At 39.5% G+C, this 26,596-nt stretch overlaps 1 protein-coding gene across 1 annotated transcript in view; it reads right to left on the bottom strand.

Annotated features, from left to right (window-relative positions):
- Positions 1-3,635: 3,635 nt before the first annotated feature.
- The window catches only part of PSMD12 (proteasome 26S subunit, non-ATPase 12), a 28,913-nt gene continuing 5,952 nt past the window's right edge, over positions 3,636-26,596 (bottom strand). The window contains exons 2-11 of the mRNA XM_082706691.1: positions 22,826-22,885; positions 22,610-22,738; positions 17,546-17,653; positions 16,470-16,574; positions 13,150-13,299; positions 12,919-13,053; positions 10,869-10,981; positions 9,668-9,842; positions 7,120-7,197; positions 3,636-6,143 (exon numbers count right to left, since the gene is read on the bottom strand). Of these exons, the coding sequence (XP_082562817.1) occupies positions 5,934-6,143; positions 7,120-7,197; positions 9,668-9,842; positions 10,869-10,981; positions 12,919-13,053; positions 13,150-13,299; positions 16,470-16,574; positions 17,546-17,653; positions 22,610-22,738; positions 22,826-22,885 (1,263 nt within the window). The 3' untranslated portion in view covers positions 3,636-5,933. The remainder of the gene's footprint in view (positions 6,144-7,119; positions 7,198-9,667; positions 9,843-10,868; positions 10,982-12,918; positions 13,054-13,149; positions 13,300-16,469; positions 16,575-17,545; positions 17,654-22,609; positions 22,739-22,825; positions 22,886-26,596) is intronic.

The following is a 26,596-nucleotide window of genomic DNA, read 5'->3' as shown; positions in this document are numbered from 1 at the left end:
ATGATTTCCACAGCCAAAGTCGTTTCTGAACAACTGGCCCAAATATTTTTTGTGGATGTATTATAAATAAGTACTTATTTGGCTATTTTTTAAAAAAAATATTTTATTTATTTATTTGACAGAGATCACAAGTAGGCAGAGAGGCAGGCAGAGAGAGAAAGGAGGAAGCAGGCTCCCTGCTGAGCAGAGAGCCTGATGCGGGGCTCGATGTGGGGCTCGATCTAAGGACTCTGGGATCATGACCTGAGAAGAAGGCAGAGGCTTTAACCCGCTGAGCCACCCAGGGGCCCCTTATTTGGCTATTTTTTTTTTTTTTGGCTATTTTTAAAAAAAGGTAGGCACCCTGTCCAACATGGGGCTTGAACTCAAGACACTGAGATCAATAGTCACATGCTCTGACCTAGGCAGGTGCCTCTGTTGAGCTACTTTTGATTCATGCCCAGTAATTCTCTTTTTGTCCCAGTGATACCAAATGTTTAGACTTCCTGGTACTGAAACCTAAAAAGTTCTTAAGGGTTTCAGATAAAGGAGTACTTACTAAGGAGACAAGAGCGCCTTATTTCATGCTAATTGCTCTCCTGAGATATGCATGAGATAGAGGCTCCAAACGCCTGAAACTTGCTCTGACAACTCGATCACAACTCGATCGCAAGAAGTTCTTATTCCACGACTCAGGTCTCTCTTGACAGTGGTACAAGAGAGTAAGAACCCTTGCAGAATTTCTTTCCGGTGAGTGGGGTAAGATTTAACATAGTAACAGCTTTGTCAGGAATTGGGCCCTCTCTGGTCTTCCACATCATTCCTTTGTACATGAATATATTTTTGGTTTTAAAAGCTAATGTGGAGGGGCGCCTGGATGGCTCAGTGGGTTAAGCCTCTGCCTTTGGCTCAGGTCATGATCTCAGGATCCTGGGATCGAGCCCCGCATCAGGCTCTCTGCTCAGCGGGGAACCTGCTTCCCCCTCTCTCTCCCTGCCTGCCTCTCTGCCTACTTGTGATCTCTCTCTCTCGGTCAAATAAATAAATAAATAATCAAAAAAAAAAAAAAAAAAAAAAGCTAATGTGCGGGACACCTGGCTCGCTCCGTCAGTGGAGCATGCGTCTCTTGATCTCAAGGTTGTGAGTTCAAGCCCCACACTGGGTGTTGAGAGTACTTAGAAGTAAAAAAATCTTTGGGGTGGGGGGCACCTGAGTTGCTCTGTCGGTGACTCAATTTCATTTCAGGTCGTGATCTCAGGGTCCTGGGATCGAGTCCCATGTTGGGTTCTGTGCTAAGTGGGGAATTTGCTTGAGGATTCTCTCTCCCTCTCTCTCTTCCCCCACTCACACACTCTCTCTAAAATAAATAATTTAAAAAGTATATCTAATAAAAATTTTAAAAATGAAAATCTTTGGGGCGCCAAGCTGGCTCAGTCAGAAGAGCATGCGACTCTTGATCCTCATGAGGGTTTGTGAGTTTGAGCCCCACATTATGTGCAGAAATTATTATTATTTTTTTAAAAGATTTTATTTATTTATTTGAGAGAGAGCATGAGTGAGGAGAAGGTCAGAGAGAGAAGCAGACTCCCATGGAGCTGGGAGCCCGATGCGGGACTCGATCCTGGGACTCCGGGATCATGACCTGAGCCGAAGGCAGTCGTCCAACCAACTGAGCCACCCAGGCGCCCCTATGTGCAGAAATTATTAAAATAAAAACTTCTCAAAAATAAAAGAACATGAGCAATCTGAGTGAAAAGTACTCTGCACAATTGTTAGTTTCCTCTAAATTATTTTAAAACTATTTTATTTATTTGACAGAAAGAGAGTGAGCACAAGCAGAGGGAGCAGCAGGCAGAGGGAGAGGGAGAAGCAGGCTCCCTGATGAGCAGAGAGCCCAATGCAGGGCTGGAGCCTAGGTCCCCGGGACCATGACCCAGGCTGAGGGCAGATGCTCAACCAAGCCACCCAGGCACCCCAGATCTTTTTATTTTGTAAAAGCCAACATACAGACACTCCTAGAACGACCGAAAACAGGACTTCAGACACTCATGCACCCATATTTATAGCAGCACTAGTCACAAGAAGCAAACGGTGGATACCCAAGTGACCACTGAGAGATGAACAAACGGATTGTGGTATATCCATACACTGGAATGCTATTCAGCCACAGAAGAAACAAAGTTCTGATATATGCTACACGGATGAAGCTTGGAAACATTACGCTAAATGAAATAAGCCAGACACAGGACAAAAATACTGTGTAACTCCACTTCTATGAAGTATCTTATGCAGGCAAATTCATAGAAACACAAAGTAGACTAGGAGCTACCAAGAGACTAGGGAAGAGGTAGGGGGATGGTGAATTACTGCCTAATGGTTAACTGAGCTTCTGGTTGGGATAAAATTTTGGAAATAGGGGTGCCAGGTTGGCAGAGTCAGTAAAGGATTTTTTTTTTTTTTTTAACTATTTGAAAGAGAGAGAACACATGAGCAGGGAAAGGGTTAGAGAGGGAGAAGCAGGTTCCCCACTGAGCAGAAGCTTGATGCAGGGCTCCATCCCAGGACCCTGCGATCATGACCTGAGCTGAAGACCGAAGCTTAACCAACTGAGCTACTCAGGAGCCCCAAGCATGTGACTCGATTCTGGGGTTGGGAGTTTGAGCCCCATATTGCATGCAGAACTTACTAAATATATATATATATATATATATATTTATTTATTTTTTAAGAAAACATATTATTTAATCATGACCTGAGCCAAAGGCAGAGGCTTTAACCCACTAGTCACCCAGGCGCCCCACTAAACATATTTTTTTAATGACTGAATAAAAGTTTTGGAAATAGTATTAGTAATGGTTGTACATTGTGAATATAATTAATGCCACTGACTTTTACCCTTATAGGTAATATAAAGTTGGACCTGAGGATGAAAACAAAATCCCAGAAAGGTATAGGAAGGATTTTTAAAAAATTGGTTAAGAAACAATTTAACTCAATAAGCATTTACATTTCTACTATGTAACAGAAATGATGGATACCAAGATAAACATAGTTTCCAATCTCATAAAGAAACAGACAGCAAGATGATGAGATTTTTCCCAATCTTCAATTCCTTCAACATGGTAAATATTGAGAGACAGTGCTTTACATCCACTCAGAAAGCAAGAACACTTCTCTACATGTCAGCAAGCAAGATAAAACCAGACCTCGGATCACGAGACCGGAAACAAAGCACACAGAGTCGTTATCTGACTTACTCCTCACTGTACCGATGTTCGCATCCATGCAGTATTTTCAGCGACATCTGCAACCCCTGCGGACTTGCTAGAAATGAAAATTCGTGGGCCCTACCCCAGACCTCCTGGATCAGAAACTCTGGGGGTAGGACCCAAGCATCTGTTGGAGCGTGCCCTGCTGGTGAGTCTGCCATGGGCTACGTTGGAGAACCATGGCTCACGAGCCAGGAAGGCATAGCCTGTCACTGAATTCAGATCAGAATGAACCCGGGGGAAAAATACCAACCAGCTGGCTTTTGAAACAAACATGCACAATGTTTTCCCACCGCTGAGAAAAGATTTATGGAGAGAACCTGACTTTGAAAGAATGAAAAACCTATGGCTTTCTGTTTTAAACATCAAGAGAATTGAAAAAAGAAGTGATCGTTACAAGTATGAGTTTATTCTACAGGTTTTTACACACCCACAAATTAGTGCTTTTATTGCAGCTCTATTCAGGAGCCAAAAACAATGTGAATTATGTACTTATACATGTAACATGTAGAAGAGAGAGAAGGAAACAGTATGGATTTTAAAGATTAGTTTTCCAATGATTACTGAGCATATGGAAATTGAAGGTAATTACAAGAAGTAGCTACTGAACTCTAAAATAAAAACATAAATTATATAAAAAATAAAAGGGTAAAAAACATTTAAAAAATGAAAACAAAAAACAGTGGCTTGTCACCTGTTAGTAACCTAATGAAACCGAAAACGAGTCAAGTACTATCTTTTCCTTATTTAAAACAAAGTAGTTCTATTCTTTTCATAACCAGCTAGCTTTAGGTCTGAAATGGAAGCTGGGATTTTGGGTTCTGAACATCTCAAATATTTTACTGCCCTGTGTTAATGGATTCTTCTTTGTAACACTAAGAAATTTAAGTTTGCTTGGAGGCGAAAAAAACCAGAGCTGGATGAGCAGTTAAACCAAATGGGATTCGGTTACTGGGACAGTTACAAATGGTACCAAATCAGAACACACAAAGAGCTTGGTTTGAGGGCAAGCATGTTAAATAAAGACCAAAGAAGGCCATTTGAGATCTTTACAGCAACCAAGTATTTGGCCAAATAGCCTTGGTCTGGCAAGTGCGAGGGTTATGAGTTAGGGAGTTAATGAGAAGCTAGATTCAAATTAGCTCCAACTTGATTTACAAATTAACAATACAAAATGATTTTATTTTCTATCCTTTTCATTCAGAAGAAAATTTAAACCATATTCCTACTGCTAGTGTGAACTTCTGATGTTCCTTGTCATATTTTTGGTTAGATTTTTAAAGATAAGTGGTAGCAGATGTTTATGTTATTAATGTGACCGATACATTAAATTTCCAAAGAACAGAATTAGATTTAATACTAGGTTATTACTCACAATGACTCAGCATAAATAGCAGAGATCCCACAATTGTCCCCAGCCCTGGCATCACGGAGTAGGACAATTTAATGATCATTAAATGAAAATGAATTATGAAAAATGCTATTTCCAGAATGTCTTTTTCTCCCACTCCCTTCATTTGGATTTTTTAAAAGTAGACCTCATACTTTCTTTGTTTAAACACCATTTTAAATAAGCTTCTAAAATTGTTTCATTGTCTCATTCTTCAGTTTTCCTTGAAATAAATCAAAATTTTAAAAACTTCCAAAATTTGCTATTAATTGATTTCAGATGTTTCTTTTGACAGTAAAACTACTTGTTAACCTCTGCAAAAAAAAAAAAAAAAAAAAAAAAAGTCAATACTATGCCATTTGCTAAGAGGGTGGCTGAGTCTTTTTTGTTGTTGTCATTTTTTGAAACATTTTAGGTTACAATCCAGTGTTCATATACTGGAACTAAAGCTCCTATAAGAAGATAATGAATTTGGAACATTAATAATGTAATTAGACCCTTAAGTGAAAGCCACAAAGAAATCTTATAAAAATGACTGTGTGTATTAAACTGTGTCAACACAATGCCACTTGATTTCGTTCAGCAACTGGTCAAGTCAGGGAAAGGGAATGAAAATAATCAAGCTACTCTGATGGAAATCAGTATGACTCAAGGGTGAAAAAAGTTATGTCTATGTTGTCTTCAGCCTACCAGATCACGCTACATACACTCGGACTAGAGGCTTTCTGCCACAATCTAAAATACAAATTCTTCACAAATCACAACTCTACCCCAAATGTTCTTGTATGTCCTATGTTGTTTTTTAAAATTCTACCAAATAATTGATAGCTTTACAACAGAATTTCTTTTATTTAAAAAATACTTAAATCACTATCCCACAAAATGTTCAGAAACACAGGTAACTATAGAAAGTCAATGTGCATACACTGCTTTTGTTATTATAATTATGGTTGTTAGCTGAATGAGAACAAATAATAGCTAAAAAGTTTTCAAATGACAGAAAAACACACTTGGGTAAGTTATGACACAATTTTTTGAGTACATAGACGATAGAAATGTCTTTTTTTTTTTTTGCACCAATTGCAAATGCAAAATTAATGATAAAATCAGGGAACTGAGAGGTCAAAAGGGGCCTTAAACATATTCACTATCTTGTACATTTTAGACAAAGGAGCTGAGAATAGAAAAACAAAACAAAACAAAAAACAAAAACCCCAACATATACACCAGAACAGTCCTTTTTTTTGACTTCCACTCTTAACTCTTCTCTAAAAGCACTAGGGGCGCTGAGACCCTTATTGTAGATTATGTATCATCTCCTCTTTGGCTATGAGGTGTGTAGTTTTGTTAACTAGAGACATCAGTGAGTTCAGTTTCTGAGACCAGTCATTTAATAAATTATTTGGATCCTTGGGTCTCTGGAAGTTGATAATTCCTGCCAACCTGTCTACTTTAGCAAAGATGGTCTTGTTAACTACTAGATTCGAAAGAAAAGCTTCTGACTCCTGCAAGAGAGAGAGACAACTTGGATTAAGACAGGGTAAATACAGACGATAAATAAAATACAAGGAAAATATAACTCTTGACCTAAGAATATGCAGAGCTAAAATTCACTCTTCATTGCTAGCAACTGCTGACTTCCTGTAATAATACACTTATTTTATGTGAGCCAAGGAACGAAAAGACTCTGAGTCTACTGGGGATCAGGGTGAATTTGAACCCGCCTTCCTGCAAACTCAACACTGCTGGTACAGCACCAGCCAGCCTGCTGCCGACAGCAGCTTGGTCCACTCTTGGTCTACATGTTTCCCCTTAACCATTATAAAGATAACTTGTTTCCAGAAATGCTGGGTTACAACATATGCTTTGCCACTGGCAACTATGTAGCCAAGGACAAGACACTTCACTTCTAAGGACTCTCAGACCTTTGTCGGGAAATGTGAGGAGGTGATGAGGCAACCGAGGATCACACCTCGGCCTCTAACATCCGTGATTCTTCTTTTTTAGCTAAACTGAAAAACTCTGGTGACAGAAGTGGCTTCTGGATCACCTCATTTGACCCCCACCTCCATGGTGGTGGGCATGTCACCAACAGAAACCCATACCTGAACCCAGTGCCCCTCTAATGTGACCTGGGACCTCTCTCTGCAAGGGAAGTGAAGTCAAGTCTCCCTGACATTTTCTGTGGTTCATTTCTGGAAACCCAGACGTATTCATTATAGAAACGTATACCCTGGACCGCAGAGGAATCGATGTAAAACTACCATACTTAAGTGAAGATTTTAACTGGGACACATAATATTAATGTAACTATAAACTTGATACTTAGGCTATTTTTTGGTATTCAAGATAGCCTGGAAAAACTGCGCCACCTAAACTTAAAATTAAATAATAAAACAAAATTGATTTTCTCATTCAATTTTTACATGTCCGTTGACACGTATTCAAAATGACTGGCTACGAACAACTCAAACTACTTACGTCAACAGACAGATCAAGAAGCTGAGCCATCCTCTTCATTGTTATCCTTGTGTAATACTTGGCCATTATTCTAATATTCTGGGGAGAGGACAGAGGGCAAGAAGGACACCCAACAGTCATCAGTAAAGCTAAAAACCCACTTGTTTTCATACTCAAATAGGTCTATTTTATTTTTCTTATATCCAAATAGGTTTAGTTAAAATGTCCAATTCAGAGCTTTTCTCTATAGCCTACACTGGAATGAAGCCGGTTCTAAACTTCAGTAACAAAGCAAAATTTAGATATTTTGGCTTCTGCAGTTACTTTTAAGTTATTCTGAATACTCTCCACAACTCTTTTTAGAAATATATAGTCAGGAGTGCCTGAGTGGCCCAGTCAGTTTAGCATTTGCCTTGGGCTCAGGTCCTGATGCCAGGGGCCTGGGATGCAGCCCCGCATCCTGCTCTCTGCTCAGCGGGGAGCCTGCTTCTCCCTCTTTGTCTCCCTCTCTGTCAAATAATAAAATCTTAAAAAAACCCACAAAAACATACTAAAAAGTTTTTGCTAAATGCAAAAAGGCTAAATGCTAGAATACTAAATGCAAGAATCTAAAGTTAAACTTTAATAATTATGACACAAATATTTAAAAGGTTCAGATTCCAAAAATGATTGAGAGCATCTTAAAACACCATATTACCATCATTGTAACTAAAGGTAACCTGAAATTAAATTTCCTAATTTTCACTGGAAATGGTTCCTGTTACTATTCTTTAAAAAAAAAAAAAAAAGATTTATTAATTTATTTTAGAGAGAGAGAGTGTGCTGGGGCTAGGGGTCAAGGGAAAGGGAGAGAGAATTCCCACCAGACTCCTTGTTGAGCTTGGAGCCTAAAGGGAGCTCGATTCTACGACCCAGTGATCATGACCTGAGCCAAAATCAAGAGTAGGATGTTTGACCAACTGAGCCACTGCTCCCTCCCTTTATTATTATCTATGTTATTAACAAAACAATGGCATTCACAGAAAAAATGGGGAACAGTGGGGAGAGAAAACTAACTGATCTTTGAAGAAACGGTCCCTCCTCCCGTCTCTAATAGGGTCCATGGCAACACCAAATTCTTAGGAAGGACAATCATCCTAGACCCCCTTTCCTTCATCCCTAAAATGTAATCAATGATGACCAAATTCTACTGATTTTCCTTCTTAAAATAGTGCCATCCGATCCATTCTTCAATCCCTCAGCTACTACACCTTGATGAAGCCCACACGGGGCCTTGACTTAGCCTTCTCAGCCCTATTCCTGTCTCTCCCCCAAATCTATTCTCCACACTTACTGCCAGAATGGTCTGTGTAAGATCACTGTCCCCTCAACTCCAAGTTTCCATTACTGCGGTGTATAAACTTTGGTAAGTTCCAGACCCTTCCCGTATCTCTGACTTTCTTCCTCACTGAGCCCCAGCTCGAGGCATTTGTTTCCCCTGCTCAGACTATTGCGTCTGCCTACATACCAGGTACTCTTCTTACAAATCTTATCTCTTGTGTCAATTACTGCAGATCTAGCCTGATCTTTCTATTTCTTTTTCTTTTTTTTTCTTTTTAAAGATTTTAAGTAACCTCCACACCCAACCCAGGGCTTAGACTCACAACCCCGAGATCAAGAGTCCCATGCTCTACCAACTGGGCCAGCCAGGTGCCCCCTTTCAGGTAGAATCAATCAACTCTCCACTTACGTTCCACTCCACATGACAACCATTTGTGCCCTGATATCTAGAATACTTTTATTAATAAATGCATCTTTTCCTATAACTTATTTGTTTTTTCCCTAGACAAGGGACCATGTCTTACTTTCCCACATGTCCCTACAACTTTGTACAGTGTCTGGCAAAGAGAAGGCTCACAATAATGTTTGTTATGTGAATGAACTGAGATAATTCAATTTACAGTGACACCAAGAATATCAAAGATTAGGTTTAAGACTTGCTACCTGTTCCCAAAACTACCAAGCAAGTATCAAAAAAGAACTTTCACTCACAAGCATCCCCTGCATTCTTCAGAAATTCTTTCTCATTTATAGGCTATAAAAAATTTGGATTTTTAAAAAATATTTTATTTATAAGTAATCTCTATAACCCAATGTGAGGCTCAACCTTAGAACCCCAAGATCAAGAGTCACATGCTTTACTGACTGAGCAAGCTAGGTGTCCCTAAAATTTTGGACAGTTGACAGTCCCTTCAAAATAAGCATGCTAAAAGACAGGTGTTTTTTTTGTTGTTGTTTTCTCCTGAAAAGCCAAAAATGGGGGAATACGGCAGGGGGAAATAAGAGGGAGGAGATAAATTTGGATATGGTTTTGGAAATACACAATAAACATTCCAACAACAAATTTACGTCACTACCACATTGGGCATAGCAAAAATACCCAAAAAACAAAAATCCTAGGGCAAAGACTTAAAGACATAACCTCCAAAAAACCACATCTGACTATCAAAAACTTGAAAAATAAAAGTTTGTGCTCAAATGTGACAAAGTTTACTTTCAGAATGGCATCTCTACCATGCCAGGTTCTTACATGTTCAACAACTCTGTTCTTCAAGTCTTTCCACCTTCTTTCACCTTCCTCTGTAGAACCAAAAACATCAGTTGCTGGACTCTCAAGAGATCCTTTTCTTAATTCCATTCCGTAGTCTTCAACAAGTGTGGACCAACGCATCAGCTCCATTGTGGTAAAAAGTTTTAAAAGATCCCTGTAAATTGTATAAAACTTAATATTCCAAATATGTAACAATGATATTTCATGTACTATAATAGCAAATGTTTAAATACAAATTTTTACTTGTAAAACAAAACGTTAAGTTGATTATTATTTATTTTACCTACTTTCCTACCATTTCTTCCGCAGTAATTCTGAATGGAGCATTCCCCTTTTTAGCAGTCCATCGCCTTAACCACTCGGCCACCTCGTCCCACTCATTCCCCTTTTTAATATCCTGCTCCCTCCTGCAATATATTTGCCAGTCTCTGGACTAAGTAAGGTAAACTTACCAATGAGACAGATAAAGGAAAGACAGCTTTTAATAAATAAAAGCCCACTGTGCACAGGAAGCGCAGGTCTGCTCTATATGGTACACACTACTGAAAGTCACAGAACGCCACACTAGGAAGACTGAATTCTATCAAATGGTTAATTAACCAAAAGCTGCTAAAAGGAGCTTGATATTTGAAGAATGGCTTATTTCTTTCTTTCTTTCTTTCTTTCTTTTTTTAATTTGACAGAGATCACACGCAGGCAGAGAGAGAGGAGGAAGCAGACTCCCTGCTGAGCAGAGAGCCTGATGCGGGGCTCGATCCTGGGACCCTGGGACCCTGGGATCATGACCTGAGCCGAAGGCAGAGGCTTTAACCCACTGAGCCACCCAGGCGCCCCTTCTTTATTTTTAAAGCAGGCTCCACACCCGGCCTGGAGACCAGCGTGAGGCCCGAACTCACAACCCCAAGATGAAGACCTGAGCTGAGACCAAGAGTCAGACACTTAACTGACTGAGCCTCCTAGGCGCCCCTGGTAATTGATTTAGAATGAAGCATGTTATTAGCTCATTAATTCCTAATGCAGTGTGGAAGAAACACTTCACTACTTTATGAACTCTATTTTTATTCACCAATACACTCTCTATCGGCAACCAAATTCAGCAGGTGTACACATGGGTTAACCTATTTTCTTTCAAAATAGTGTTTCTGCTGAGAGGTACTGCACTAGCTAAAAAAGTACTTACTTGTATTTAGGGATTTCTTCTAACTTCTTGTCACCACTTATTCGGTGAACCAAATCTGACTGTTCGTTGTCAAAAGGAGCCAAGATCACATAGAGGACAACACTTTTCAGAGCCTAAAAATGTTGTACAACACAATGGATTATAAATAAGCTTAGAAACAAAGCGGAACCTCTGGCAGGAACCAAAAAATCATGGCAGAATTGTCATATATGTATTCATGTTTCGTATTCTTCTCGAAAGTCTTAGGGAATAAGCATCCTGCCAAGCTGCCCTTTATTGTGGCTTCTTTGTCATATGTTTCTCTGAAACAATTACAGTGAATCTATGCTAACTTGAATTACTACTTGGTGCCAGATGTATATGGAAAAAATTATTGTAACAAATTAGCAGCACAAACATGGAATATACATTTAAACTATTTGTAACAGTTTTGTGAAATAATTTTCCAAAGTAATGCTAGGTCTTTTACCTATAACCTTTGTTAGCAAGTGACCTGCTATACATACATTATTTTATTTAGTCTTTGTTTTTGTTTTTATTTATTTATATATTTATTTATTGTAAGATTTTATTTATTTATTTGACAGAGAGAGATCACAAGTAGGCAGAGAGGCAGGCAGAGAGAGAGAGAGGAGGAAGCAGGCTCCCTGCCGAGCAGAGAGCCTGATGCAGGACTCGATCCCAGGACCCTGAGATCATGACCTGAGCCGAAGGCAGCGGCTTAACCCACTGAGCCACCCAGGCGCCCCTGTTTTTGTTTTTAAAAAGTCATCTCTACATCCAGCCAACTCATGAGCCCAAGGATCAAGCGTCACCTGCTCTGACTGAGCCAGCCAGGCGCACCTGATATAATTTTTTTTTTTTAAGAAGATTTTATTTATTTACTTGACAGAGAGAGACATAGCGAGGGAGGGAACACAAGCAGGGGGTGTGGGAGAGGGAGGAGAAGACTTCCCAATGAGCAGAGAGCCCGATGCGGGGCTCGATCCCAGGACCCCAGGATCATGACCTGAGCTGAAGGCAGACGCTTAACGACTAAGCCATCCAGGCACCCCTAAATTTTATCAAAAAGATTTTATTTATTTACTTGAGAGAGAATGAGAGGGGGGAGGATCAAAGGGAGAAGCAGACTCCCTGCTGAGCAGGGAGTCCGATCTGGGACTCGATCCCGAGACCCCAGGATCATGACCCGAGCCAAAGGCAGTTGCTTAACCAACTGAGCCAACCCAGGCACCCTGCCTTTTTTTCTTTTAAAAGTTTTTTGTGGGGGGTGCCTGGGTGGCTCAGTTAAACATCTGCCTTCAGCTCAGGTCACGGTCCCAGGGTCCCAGGACTGAGTCCTGCATCGGGCTCCCTACTCAGCAGAGAGTCTGCTTCTCCTTCTGCCCCACCCTCTGCTCATGTTCTCTCTCTCAAATAAATAAATAAAATCTTTAAAAATATATAAAAAAAAATTTTTTTTTTAAATTTATTTGACAGAGAGAGAGAGAGAGAGAGAGTATGAGCAGGGGGAACAGGAGGAGAGGGAGAAGCAGGTTCCTCACTAAGCAAGGAGCCCAAAGCAGGGCTCGACCCCAGGACCACCAAATCATGGCTTGAGATGAAGGCAGATGCTCAACAGACTGAGTCGCCCAGGTATCCCTATGTTTTAAAAGATTTTATTTATCTATCTATCTATTTATTCAAAACATGCTTGCGCATGGGTGAGCAGGAGTGGGGAGGGGAAGAGGGAAAGAAAGAATCTGATGTGGGGCTTGATCTCACAACCCTGAAATCATGACTTGAGCCAAAATCAAGAGCAGGATGCTTACCCGACTGAGCTACCTAGGTGTCCCCCCTTTTAAACAGTAAGGCCACATTCTTCAAAAGCGGTTATGTAGAATACTGCCACAATTTGTTTGGATCAGTAAAGATAAACTGAATTATCAACACACAGAACAGAAAGTAGTACCACATGACCGCATATAATTACTGAAGTTAAAACCATTTCAAAATAAAAAATGCAATTCCTCCTAGTAAGTATCAACCAAGTATAAGAATACGTTCTCACCTGTTGCCACTTTTCGCTTTCTGCCTGTATACAAGGAGTATCATATATGGCTCTGTAGTGCTTACAAATAGACAAATAGGACCCCTCATGCTGATCGAGCTGAATCATTAAATTATAATATTTCAACTTTAATTTCTGGGAAAAAAAAAAAAGGTTGATAAAATAAATTGGGGTGTATAGGTTTTTTTCCGAACACTTCTAAAGTAAACTTGCCGTAAGAGACACGCTTACCTCTGTATTTTCTTCCTGGAAAAATTTGGTGTTAATTTTCTTGCTGATGATTTGTGTGCGAATGTAATCCTTCACAGCTAGGCAGAGCCTCATTTGCTCCAAAATAAACTCCACTCTCTCCTTCTTTTCCATTGACCCGTAGGTTTCCACCTAACAAAGTAAGACCCCAAATAAGTTTATACTTGATAATTTCTAAAAATTACATAATTAAATGTATGGAAATATTCACACCTGTCAAACAGTAAGAAGCTTCTCACACACTGAGAGAATGCTGATGATATAAAAAGCTAGTTTCCTCCAAGAATTTACAATTTAAAAAATTATATAGGAAAATGTATTTTTTTTTCTTCTGGTATAAAAAGTTCTGTGAGTTTTAACATACGTATAGACTTGTGTAATCACAATCAAGATACATAGTTCTGTATAGTTCCCAAACTCCCTCATCTGCCCCTTTATAGGCACATACTTCCCCCACTCGGAAGGATCTGTTCTCCATCAGTACAGCTATGTCTTTTCAAGAATATCAAGAACGCCTGGGTGAATATTCAAGGGCGCCTGGGTGGCTCAGTGTTAGGTTAAAGCCTCTGCCTTCAGCTCAGGTCATGATCCCAGGGTCCTGGGATCAAGCCCCGCATTGGGCTCTCTGCTCAGCAGGGAGCCAGCTTCCCCCTCTCTCTCTGCCTGCCTCTCTGCCTACCTGTGATCTTTGTCTGTCAAATAAATAAATAAAATCTTGAGAAAAAAAAAGAAAGAATATAAAAACCAGAATGCAACCTCTTAGGACTATGTTTTTGTTCATTCAGCACAATGCTTAGAATACTAAGATTCATTTAATAAGTTGTTGTGTATCATCAATAGTTCATTAATTTTTTAAAAAGATTTTATTTATTTATGTGAGAGAGAGAGAGAGAAATAGAGTGAGCACAAGCCAGGCAGAGGGAGAAGGAGAAGCAGACTCCTCACTGAGCAAGGAGCCTGACATGGGGTACGACTCCAGGACCCTGGGACCATGATATGGGCTGAAGGCAGATGCTTAACCCACTGAGCCACCCAGGAGTCCAAAAAATGATGATTCTAAACACAAAAATAGATGCCACTTCCAGGCTGATGAACAACAAAAAAATTACAGAAAAAAAGAGGTCCTAGACTTTTAAAAAATTCAGATAACAACAAGGTTGATATGACTCCTAATGGATGTAGAAGGTAGAGTTACAGTAAATATACAATTACAATATAGAAAATAAAATATGTTGAATACTACGAAAAACATTTTTAATATTTGGCATAGACATATTGCAAGTCAATTTATAAAATGTAGAACAGCAAAGTGGACTGAAGTAAGGCTATTTCATTATTATTATTATTAGATCTGAGAAAGGTTTTTATTTCATGGTTTTCTTTGTAATTTTTTGTTAGGGAAAATAAAAACTGATATGATGAGCCATCAATGTTTCACTTATATGTCTTCACCCACTCTCCATGTGTCAATTACTTTGAAGCAAATTTCAGACAACCTATCATAGATTTCAGTATGTGTCTCTAAAAGATAAACTCTGAAAAAAGTTATCTAAAAATTCCTTATATCACCAAATATCTAATCAGTCCCCAATTATCTCTCTCATTTATTTTAATTAAATCAGAATCTAAATAAGGCTCGTACTTTGCAGTTGGTAGATACATTTCTTATAGCTCTTTTTTCCTTGACATTTGTTGACAAAATCAAGCCAATCATCTTATAGTTTCTGAGAGTCTAAATTATGCTGATTGCATCCCTGTGGTATCATTTAAGAGGCTCCTTTGCCCCTAGTATATCCTGTAAACTGGTAGTTAAACCTAGAAGCTTTTTGTAATTGACGTGACTTTTTTTGGGCAAGAATATCTCAGAGGATATTGAATCATGAGGCACACAGTACTCCTGGTTCAAAACAGAGTCTGAAGGCAAAGCTATGCAGACAGCAGAAAGATCAGTGGTTGCCAGGGTTGGGATGGGGAGGAGGGAGGAATAGGTAGACCACAAAGAATTTTTAGGGCAGTAAAAATTACTTTATATGATACTACACTGATGAACACAGGTTTGTCAAAATCTGCAGAACACAGGGCGCCTGGGTGGCTCAGTGGGTTAAGCCGCTGCCTTCGGCTTGGGTCATGATCTCAGGATCCTGGGATCGAGCCCCACGTCGGGCTCTCTGCTCAGTGGGGAGCCTGCTTCCCTCTCTCTCTCTCTGCCTGCCTCTCTGCCTACTTGTGATCTCTGTCAAATAAAAAAAAATAGTAAAACTTAAAAAAAAAAAATCTGCAGAACATACAACACCAAGAGTGAACCTTAATGCAAACTATAGGCTTTGGGTGACCATGTGTTAATGTAGGTTTATCAACTATAACTAATGTTCCACTCTGGTCGGGGATGTTGGTAGAAGGGAAAGTCGGGCATGTGTGTGGGTATTGCGGGGGGGGGGGGGTGGCATAGGGGAACATATACGAACTTTCTGTACTTGCCACTTGACTTTGTTATAAACCTAAAATTGCTCTAAAAAACAAAGTCTTTTAATTCAGAAGAAGAAAAAAAGCCTGAATCCAAACAGAACTAGTATGAATCTGAACTTTACCACTTCTTGGCAATGACTTTAGACACATTACTTAATCCCTTTCAGTTTCAGTTTCCTTGGCAGAAAAATGGGGATAAAAATAGTATTGTGGATTAAAGCCTCTGCCTTCGGCTCAGGTCATGATCCCAGGGTCCTGGGATCGAGCCCCACATTGGGCTCTCTGCTCAGTGGGGAGCCTGCTTCCTCCTCCCTCTGCCTGCTTCTCTGCCTACTTGTGATCTCTGTCTATCAAATAAATAAGTAAAATCTTTAAAAAAAAAAAAATTTCAGAAAACTATTAAAAAAAAAAGATCTCTTAAAAATTTGTCCTGAAATACGGCAAATTATGAGGCAATTTTTCTTTGCTAAAATAATTTAGCCTAGAAATTGACCATCCATCAAATATTCATTCAGAATAAAGTTAATGATTATTAGCAAATCCCCAAGGCATACACAGTACATGAATTACTAATTTTATTTAAGTTCTAAGAGAATGAAAATTTCAAATAGCACAAAATCAAGACTAATGCATTGATTCTAACTTTTCTTCAAAACTTTTTTAGCAGTTAAATTTAACCAGGACCCTAATTACATAATTTTCAGGTACCCGAATAAACCTCATGCTCCACAGCTTGCTCTTAGTCTTGGTAGTTTTGAATAAGTGATAAGGTGTCAAAATAAGCTACTTCCACAAGAAATACTGATGACTAAATATAAAGATTTTCACATCCTTACCTGTAACTCCTGTAAAATGGAGGCTGCCTCCTTCACATCACCGTTTTGTTCTTTTATAGTTGCTAATGTTTTTGTCAGCCGAGCACGCTCAATTTCAACATAAATCTACAAATATAAGAAATCTATATTATCAAAATTGCCATGGAAATGTATTAACATTTTAAAGATAGAGATATTCAAACTAAGCCCAACAGTATTTAACTTGCAGTTACTGTGCACTTTATCCTCCATGTACAAATACAGCTGTTATTATGTTAATATCATGTTATTAAAAAGGGATCAGAGAAATACAAATGGATTCTGGCAAGACAGTGAAATTTTGAAAATTAAACTTACACTGTGAATATGCTATTACTTTTTTTTTTAAAAGTAAGCTCTACACCCAATATGGGGCTCAAACTCAAACTCCAAGATCAAGAGTCAACTTGCTCTACGAACTGAGCCAGACAGGCTCCTCAGTACTCTTTATTATTTTAAATAGTAGAGTGAAACCTTAGCCATCTCAAGATCAGGCTAGGGTGAAGAATTAGCTTTGTCTTTGATTCATTATTACCACATGTAAACTTGGGGTAAGATCACGAATTCCTAGAAAAACCTGGATATATCAAGACTGCCACTATTTAAATATTTTCATTTGGGGGTGCCTGGATGGCTCATTTGGAAGAACATCTGACTCTTGATCTCCAGGTCATTTGTCGAGCCCCATGACGGGTGAAGAGATTACTTAAAAACAAAATCTTTGAAATATATATATAAAAATAAATAAATATATTCATTTGTATATGGGAAGATACCAGAAGGAAATGTACAAAGACAATGGTTCAATCAAGGTGATGATCTATTTTGTGATCTTAAAAAATATATATAATTGAGGAGGGTATGTGCTATGGTGAGTGCTACGAAATGTGTAAGCCTGATGATTCACAGATCTGTACCCCTGGGGCAAATAATATGTTATATGTTAATAAAAATAATAAAAAAAAATACACACCTATTGATATAATGTCTATATAACAATCTCTGAAAATAGAAAAGACAGGACTTTCCACTGTGAGTTAAACCAATGGAGAACTTACCTTTCCTTCTGTAACCATTCGTAGAGTATCAATTAATCGAAGTTTGATTGGAAGGTCTGTGATTTCCTCAACATAAGTACAACACTGTTGAACCATTTTTGCAACAGCCTAAAATAATAAAAACTATTCATAAGTAAGAGTCATTCCTTATATAGTTAAAAAGAAAGTATTTCATTGATGGAAGAGCTATGTTCAAATCTGGTCTTCCCAAGCAATCCTAGAAATGGAAATGCCTATCAAAAAAACATATGGAGTGCCTGGCTGGCTTAGTTTGTAGAGCATGCAACTCTTGATCTCAGAGTTATAAGTTCAAGCCCCATGTTGGGTGTAGAGCTTGTGTTTAAAAAATTCATGGGGCACCTGGGTGGCTAAATTCGTTAAGCGACTGCGTTCAGCTCAGGTCGTGATCCCAGGGTCCGGGATCAAGCCCCGCCTTGGGCTCCCTGCTGCAGGAAGTCTTGCTTCTCCCTCTCCCGCTGCTTGTGCTGTCAAATAAATAAAATCTTTAAAAAAAAATGTAAAATGCCTCCGATAGGAGGCACCTGGGTGGCTTAGTCAGTTAGTTGACTTCAGCTCAGGTCATGCTCCCAGGGTCCAAGGATAGAGCCCCGCATTGGGCTCCCTGCCGCTCACTGCTCAAAAAGGTTAGGAAAACCTCAGATGAAAGACTTTACCCTCTCCACTACAAACAGTGAACTGATGACACAAAGGGGTATCTGAAGATGTCTATTAGAAGGCTTCCTAGGGGTGCCTGTGTGGCTCAGTGGGTTAAAGCCTCTGCCTTCAGCTCAGGTCATGAGCCTGCCTGCCTCTCCGCCTACTTGTGATATCTCTGTCAAATAAATAAAATCTTTAAAAAAAAAAAAAAAAAAAGGCGGCTTCCTAGATGGGATGGGTGCCTGGGCGGTTCAGCTGGTTAGGCATCTGCCTTCGGCTCAATTATGATCTCAGGGTCTTGAGATCGAGCCCTCCATTGGGCTCCTTCTTCACCTCTCCGCTTATGTTCTCTGTCTCTCAAATAAATAAGTAAAATCTAAAAAAGACTTCCTAAATAGCTTTTTTTTTTTTTTTTTTTGGAGACCTAGCAAAATGCACAGAAGTAGCTGTAAAATATGAAAGGGGAGAGAAAGAGAAGAGAAAAGCAGAGTTCAACAGTGGGGTGAACACAATGGAGTCACAGCCAACAGATACTGTGACTGAAGAAAAGAATCAGGGGCAGAGCAGAAGGTTAAATAGTTCTACCTCTGGGCAGGGAGAAGAAGCCATGGTCACCCACAGTCCCCTCAATAAAATATGACATTGACGGTCACGTACCCCCACCTCAGGTTCCTCACAGATAATATAAATGGGTTGGACTACATTATCTCTAGCTCTAACATTCTATCACCTAGGTCAGAGGTCAGCAAAACATTTCGGTAAATTTCACTAAGTATTTACATAGTAAATATTTTAAACTCTGTGGGCCATAGGGTCTCTGTGGTAAATATTCACCTCTGCCTTTGTAACTACAAAGCTGCCCATGAGTAACAAATGGGTGGCTCTTTAAAAAACCTAATTTATTACAGGGGGCGCCTGGTGGCTCAGTGGGTTGAGGCATCTGCCTTCGGCTCAGGGCCCTGGGATCAAGCCCGGCATCGGGCTCTCTGCTCAGCAGAGGGCCTGCTTCCTACTCTCTCTCTGCCTGACTCTGCCTTTCTGCCTACTTGTGATCTATGTCTGTCAAATAAATAAATAAAATCTTAAAAAAAACACACACACACAAAAAAACCTTTATTACAGAGCCAGCAGATGTGACCTGGTCCGTGGCCTATAGTTTGCAACCTCTAATACAGATTCTAAACAGCATTATCAATTATCATAATAATTGAGAATAGTAACTAGGACTCTCTGTCATCAAGGAAATGCATATTTCATTTAAGACAGCAGAAAAATAAACAATACCTTCTGTCAGCTATACCTCAACCATGCTAAAAAAAAAAAAAAAAAAAAATCCCATGGTCTATCCTGTGAAGATTTCCTTGATAAACAATATTCATGTAGCTCGGGTTGAACTTCTAATTATCTGAAAAACTGGCTGTTCAGAGACACAGGAGTTCCAGAAAGTGAAGGTTTTATTATAAAATAGAACTCTTTCAATAAGTGCAAGGCTCTGGGACACCCTGTATCTCAAAAAATGACCCCTGTAACACTAATTATAACCATGATTTCTAGAAGGGCATACGACTTAGTAATTCTAAAAGCTGTGCAAAAACTACATTAACAGAAATCAGATGGGGTACAAGAAAAACAAAACAAACAATTATATCAATATTCTAATGATAAGTGAACATCCTGCTGTTCCTGGAAAAAAATACAAGTCATTAGGTAAGTCATGGTTGGAGTGAGGCTTACCCCCTGGGCTCAAGTGACAGACAGTGAATTAGAAACCATTAATTTTAAGCAATCTAGAAAAGGTTATTTTAAGAAAATCATTACTTTCTACGTCTGGTCAAGCAAAAAGAAAAGTTTTAGGTAAAGAGTAATTATGGGAAAAGGAGAGGCACATTTTGAGTCCTTAAGCACTTTCCGGAACTAAGACTGACACGTGTCACAGCGAAAAGAAGAGCCCCACTGCAGCTGTGGTCACTCCATCAGCCAGCTGTGAGACTGGCTCAAACTCTCTTTCCTCCAGGAAGCGTCCCTGACAACCTCATCAAAACCCTCTCCCCCTCCTTTCAGGTCTCCTAGTGCCACTCACTGTTCCACGTCATTCATTCTAGACTGCTGTGTGAGTGTGTAACTTTTATTTTTTTTGCGATCTTATTTATTTGAGAGAGAGTGTGCAAGAGAGCAAGCTGGGGGAGGAGCAGAGGGAAAGGGACAAGCAGAGTCAGAGCTGAGTGCAGAGCCTGATGCAGGGCTCCATCCCACGACTCTGAGATCATGACCTGAGCTGAAATCTAGTCAGCTGCTCAACCCACTGTGCCGCCCAGGTGCCCCATGTGTCTAACTTTTACAAAACAAATCATCCTGCTAAAGATGTACCATACCAATGTCACTTGTGATTTACATTGTGCACTGAACTAGAGGTTACCTGGCTTACATACAGATGTCTTACATAAAAATGTCAGTTTCTCAATCAGAAAAGCAACAGAGTTTAACAGTCCTTTCTACTAGCTCTGAAATGTTATGGCTCTATTAATAATCCGTGTTTTTGGATATGTGCTTTGAATGGCACTAGTACTATAATAAACACATATTTTTGTTTACTTTAACCCAGGGTGCCTCCAGACAAATAAATAAGCAGCCCTTTCCAAACTGTCCTATAGAAAGCAAACCTGTTAGCACTGGGGAGGGTATGTGTTATGGTGAGTGCTGTGAATTGTGTAAGACTGATGAATCACAGAACTGTATGCCTGAAACAAATAATACATTATATGTTAATAAAAAATATAATAGGGGCACCTGGGTGGCTCAGTGGGTTAAAGCCTCTGCTTTCAGCTCAGGTCATGATCCCAGGGTCTTGGGATCGAGCCCCGCATCGGGCTCTCTGCTTGGCAGGGAGCCTGCTTCCTCCTCTCTCTCTGCCTGCCTCTCTGCCTGCTTGTGGTCTCTATCTGTCAAATAAATAAATAAAATCTTTAAAAAAAAAAAAATATATATATATATAATAAAGTACTTATCTCCTGCAATAGGAGAAAAAAAAAAGCAAGTATCTTAGCAAATCAGAGGGAGGGGTGGTGCCTGGGTGGCTCAGTTGGTTAAGTGACTGCCTTCAGCTCAGGTCATGATCCTGGAGTCCCGGGATCGAGTCCAGCATCGGGCTCCCAGCTCTGCAGGGAGTTTGCTTCTCCCTCTGACCCTCTCCCCTCTCATGCTCTCTCTCAAGTAAATAAATAAAATCTTAAAAAAAAAAGAAAGAAAGAAAATCAGAGGAAGACAATGGTTCATCTACGCCAGTTTCTCAGCTGACTCTATGATAGTCTCTCACACCACAGACTTGAGCAGTAAAAGACACATTTAAATGAATTTCATTCATATATACTAGACTGCCTCAAATCTGTATTAATTTTAGATCTTATTTTTAAGTAGTCTCTACACCCAACGTGGGGCTCAAATTCACAACCCAGAGATTAAGAGTCATGCACTTTACCAACTGAGCCAGCCAGACACCCCTCCATGTTAATTCTTTTTTTCTTTTTTTTTAAAAGATTTTATTTATTTATTTGACAGAGAGAGATCACAAGTAAGCAGAGAGGCAGGCAGAGAGAGAGGGGAAGCAGGCTCCCTGTTGAGCAGACAGCCCGATGTGGGGCTGGATCCCAGGATCCTGAGATCATGATCTGAGCCAAAGGCAGAGGCTTATTAACCCACTGAGCCACCCAGGCGGCCCCCTGCTGCATGTTAATTCTTGACAACAAATTATATGCATGCAAACTTACCTAAAAAACACATACACAATTCATTTTTTGCAAAAAATAATTTATCCCACTCTAACACTAAGTTCACTCTAGCAGTAAACTAATTAATAAAACAAGAGACTTCAACAAGAATACCATATTTCTGTTTTTCCTTCCACTACTACCCTGTTTTACAATGTTAATACCTTTATTTGAAAGCAAAAAACAGGGGCGCCTTGGCTCAGTCAGTTGAGTTTCCGGCTCCTGATTTTGGCTCAGGTCACGATCTCAGGGTTGTGAGACCTGCCAGGCTCTGCTCAGTGGCAAGCCTGCTTGAGATTCTTTCTTTTCCTCTCCCACTCCCCACACCACATGCTTGGGCATGTGTGGACAATCTCTCTCAAAAAAATAAATATTTTTAAAAAATAAATAAAATAATAAACACAAAGACATGGAGCCACATGGAAATAGAACAAAGCTGCACCAACACTCTGCACAATTTGTAAAAATATGCAAATATATAAAAACTAGAAGAAAAACATAAAAACAGCTGACATAAAAATATGGACAGAATTTTTATAAACTGTCTAGAATGTAGTGCTGACTTAACAGTAAATTTAAAAGCAGATTCATAGAACGGTTTTCTAAAGTCCTTATTTAAATGCAAATGTAGTCATGAACTCACTTGTTTTAACTGACTCCGTCTTTTTGACAAAAGCATAATATTTTCATTAAGTAAATCCCATTCTTTAGCCTCATAGCACATCTTCACTACTGCAACTAAGATACGGGATGTAGACACCATATCAGAAGCCTGTAAGAATGAAAATATATTGAAATTAATGGAGCACTATTAAGTGAAATTAATGATAATTGAGGTTTTTTACTCTCATCTACTTACAGTGCGGGTCTGTTTCTCCAAAGAGAGAAGGGTTTCAATGACTTCTTGAAGTCTTCCTTCCTAAAACAAAAAATAAAGATGAACAATGAAAACACTACCTCCAACACCAAAACAAATAAACCAGTCTAAAATGAGATGTTTCTGACACAGAAAAGAAACAAAAATTCCATTTTAGTACATGTGCTGCCGAAGCAAGCACCAAAAGTTTCATTTTAGAGGAAAACGGCCACCCCTACTACTACTATTGGTTCTTTTTTCTCCTCTTGGTAGTGCTTGCTTTTCCTGTGGACTACCTACCTAAGTCAGGGGTTCTCAGAGTAGGACCTATAAGCTGTTTTTAGCATTTCAAAATGCCCAAGAGAAACTGAATAAAAGAACAATGATTTAACACCTGAAAAAAAGTCAAGTCTTTGTTTTGGATTCTAATTGATCAACTCGGTGTGGTAACCAGATTATCTGGTTCTGAACTGAGAATCTAAGTGACATTCACACATACCTTCGAAGAATAAAAATGGAAAAAATGAATGATTTATGAAATCACCATAACAAACACTTTAAAACATGAAGTCTTGGGGCATCTGGGTGGCTCAGTCATTAAGTGACTATCTTCAGCTCAGGTCATGATTCCAGGGCCCTGGGATAGAGCCCTGCATTGGGCTTCCTGCTCAGCGGGAAGCCTGCTTTCCCTCTCCCAATCTCCCTGCTTGTGTTCCTGCTCTGGCTGTCTCTTTCTGTCAAATAAATAAATAAAATCTTAAAAAACCCAAACAAACAAACCATGAAGTTTTGAGGAAAAACAAAAAGGATATTTAGTGGTGAAAAGACAAGAAACCCTGGCTTAATTTTTTAATGCCTTTTTTTTCTGAGGCACATGTCAGGAAACGGGAAAAACAAAATTTAAATGACATAAACCAAATGATAATATATCAGGACTAAAATAAGCTATCCTATTAAGAACCACATATTCTGAGTGGCTCAGTTGAGTGTCTGCCTGTGGCTCCATCACAGTCTAAGGGTTCTGGGATCGTTCTCTTGCTCTTGGTCCTCTCAAACAAATAAATAAAATCTGAGAAAGAAAGGAAAAAAAAAAAAACCTAAAACACACCACATTGTGATAAAAACAAAACCAGCTTCCAACAAAAAAAACAGCAAGTACTTAAGTTACTAATGTTAATAATAGTGAATGAATTAGAAGTGATGAGGGTTTTATTTTGAAATTGGTTTTCTAACTATAAATGAAATTTATTATATTTTTATTTACTTTTTTAAAATGATTTTTTTTTCAAGGTGCACCTGGGTGGCTCAGTGGGTTAAAGTCTCTGCCTTTGGCTCAGGTGATGATCTCAGGGTCCTGGGATCAAGCCCCCCATCAGGCGCTCTGCTCAGCGGGGAACCTGCTTCCCCCTTCTCTCTCTCTGCCTGCCTCTCTGCCTACTTGTGACCTCTGTCTGTCAAATAAATAAATAAAATCTTTTTTTAAAAATATTTTTAAAAAAGATTTTATTTATTTATTTGAGAGAGAGAGAGGGCATGAGAGGGGAAAAGGTCAGACAGAGAAGCAGACTCACCGTGGAGCTGGAAGCCCAATGCGGGACTCGATCCAGGGACTCCAGGATCATGACCTGAGCCGAAGGCAGTTGCTTAACCAACTGAGCCACTCAGGCACCCCTAAAAGATTTCATTAAGTAATCTCTATATCCAATGTGGGGATCAAACTCACAACCCCATGATTAAGAGCCATATGTACCACCGAGCCAGCCAGATGCTCTGAAACTTATTTTAATGACATGTATAGATGGTACATGAGTATTACTCTTTAAAAAAAAAAAAAGATTTTGTTTATCTATTTATTTGACAGACAGAGATCACAAGTAGGCAGAGAGGCAGAGAGAGAGGAGGAACCAGGCTCCCTGCTGAGCAGAGAGCCGGATGTGGGGCTCAATCCCAGGACCCTGGGATCATGACCTGAGCTGAAGGCAGAGGCTTTAACCCACTGAGCCACCCAGGTGTCCCTGAGTATTACTCTTTTATTGATGAGAGAAACAAATAGTTTTTGAATTAAGGACACAAATAGTGTTTGGACTTTTCAAAATACTCTTTCCATATTTTCCATTTCCAAAACTCCATGAATTGTCTATGGAGCACAGAGTATGTACTATGCAGCCATTATTTGAACTTTAACTCTGAAATCTGTATGACTACTGTAATTAAATCTGAAACATGTATGATTACTAGCACTGTAACAAGGCAAAGTGGGAACATCAGTTCTGCATACTCTCTAGATTCATGTGTATGATAAATGCTGACTAAATGTCCATCAGAGGAAAAAAACAAAGAACAAATCCACAAATTCTTCAAAGTTAAAGACTAATAAATCATAAAAGATCAAAGAATCGGGGTGTCTGGGTGGCTGAGTCATTAAGCGTCTGCCTTTGGCTCGGGTCATGATCCCAGGGTCCTGGGATGGAGCCCCACATCGGGCTCCCTGCTCAGCGGGAAGCCTGCTTCTCCCTCTCCCACCCCCCTTGCTTGTGTTCCCTCTCTTGCTGTGTCTGTGTCAAATAAATAAAATCTTTAGAAAAAAAAAAAAATCAAAGAATCTTAGAACTATAAAGACTGCTTCAGATTATTTAATCTGATCATCTCATTTTAGAGTATAAAGACTAAGGACTAAACAGCTCAGCCACAAAACTTATCAGCAGAATCAAAACCCAGGGCTCTTGCCTCCTGGTCCAGTGTTCCCTCCACAACAGCAAACCGTAACTAGTTTAAATCACACCTTTGCTTCCATCAAAGTAATTTCCATTCGGGGAAATGGTTACTATCTGGCAACAAATGAAGTGCAAAAATAGTTAAAATGCAAAATACTGTTAATGGTTACCTGTCACTTTTGCAATTACTATTAGTCATGTGACTATAATCGACAAAGTATAGTTTATGGTATTTTAATTCAGAAGTATTTTTTCTGAAGATTTTATTTGAGAGAGAAAGTGAGAGAGATTAGAGTTCGAGAAAGAAACAGAAACAGACTTACTGCTGAGTGGAGGGCCCAATGCGGGCTCAATCCCAGAACCCCAGGATCATGACCCGGGCCAAAGGCAAACACTTAACTGACTGAGCCACTCAGGCATACCCAGAGTTTGGGTTTTAAAGAAGGGCCCTCTGCATGTGAAGGAATCACATACCAGTCTAGAGCCCTGGGCTATAAGGTACCAACAAAACATCAGCCATCACCTTCTCAGGAAAGCATCCTTAAATAACTCCCCATCGTCAGTATTTAGCACTTCCTTCTTTTACTCACAAGTCCACTGACTTTCTGCTTTGTAATGACTCCAAACTCTGCTCTATTTTAACACTGTCTTCCTTATCTCATTAGGATGTAAATTCTGTTAAGAGCAGGGACTACACTATACTGTTCCCACTGCAACTCAGTGCTCCGTCCCTGCCAAAGCACATCACGTTGCTTCTGTAGAGATTATGGGACATCCCTTTATCCCTTGCACCAGCTATTAATACTCATGTCGCGCCTCCTAAGTGGCCTATAATTTCCTCCAGGTCTGGACCATATTTGATCGTTCCCCATGCACCAACTTGTACAAAGTATGCACTGAAGATGACCAGAACTATAGATGACATTAATGGCTTAGAATTCCTGATTTTACTGTCACACTAAGTAGGATGTGACAAGTTACATGGCTGGCAACTCAGTGCTAGTTGAGGGACACTACCATCAACTTCATTAAATACAACTCCCTATTTTCTCATCATGCC

The sequence above is a fragment of the Mustela nivalis genome (genome assembly GCF_964662115.1).
Source record: "Mustela nivalis genome assembly, chromosome: 17".
NCBI lineage: Eukaryota > Metazoa > Chordata > Mammalia > Carnivora > Mustelidae > Mustela > Mustela nivalis.
The sequence above is the reverse complement of the archived record's forward strand: the minus strand, read 5'-3'. Positions and strand labels throughout refer to the sequence as shown.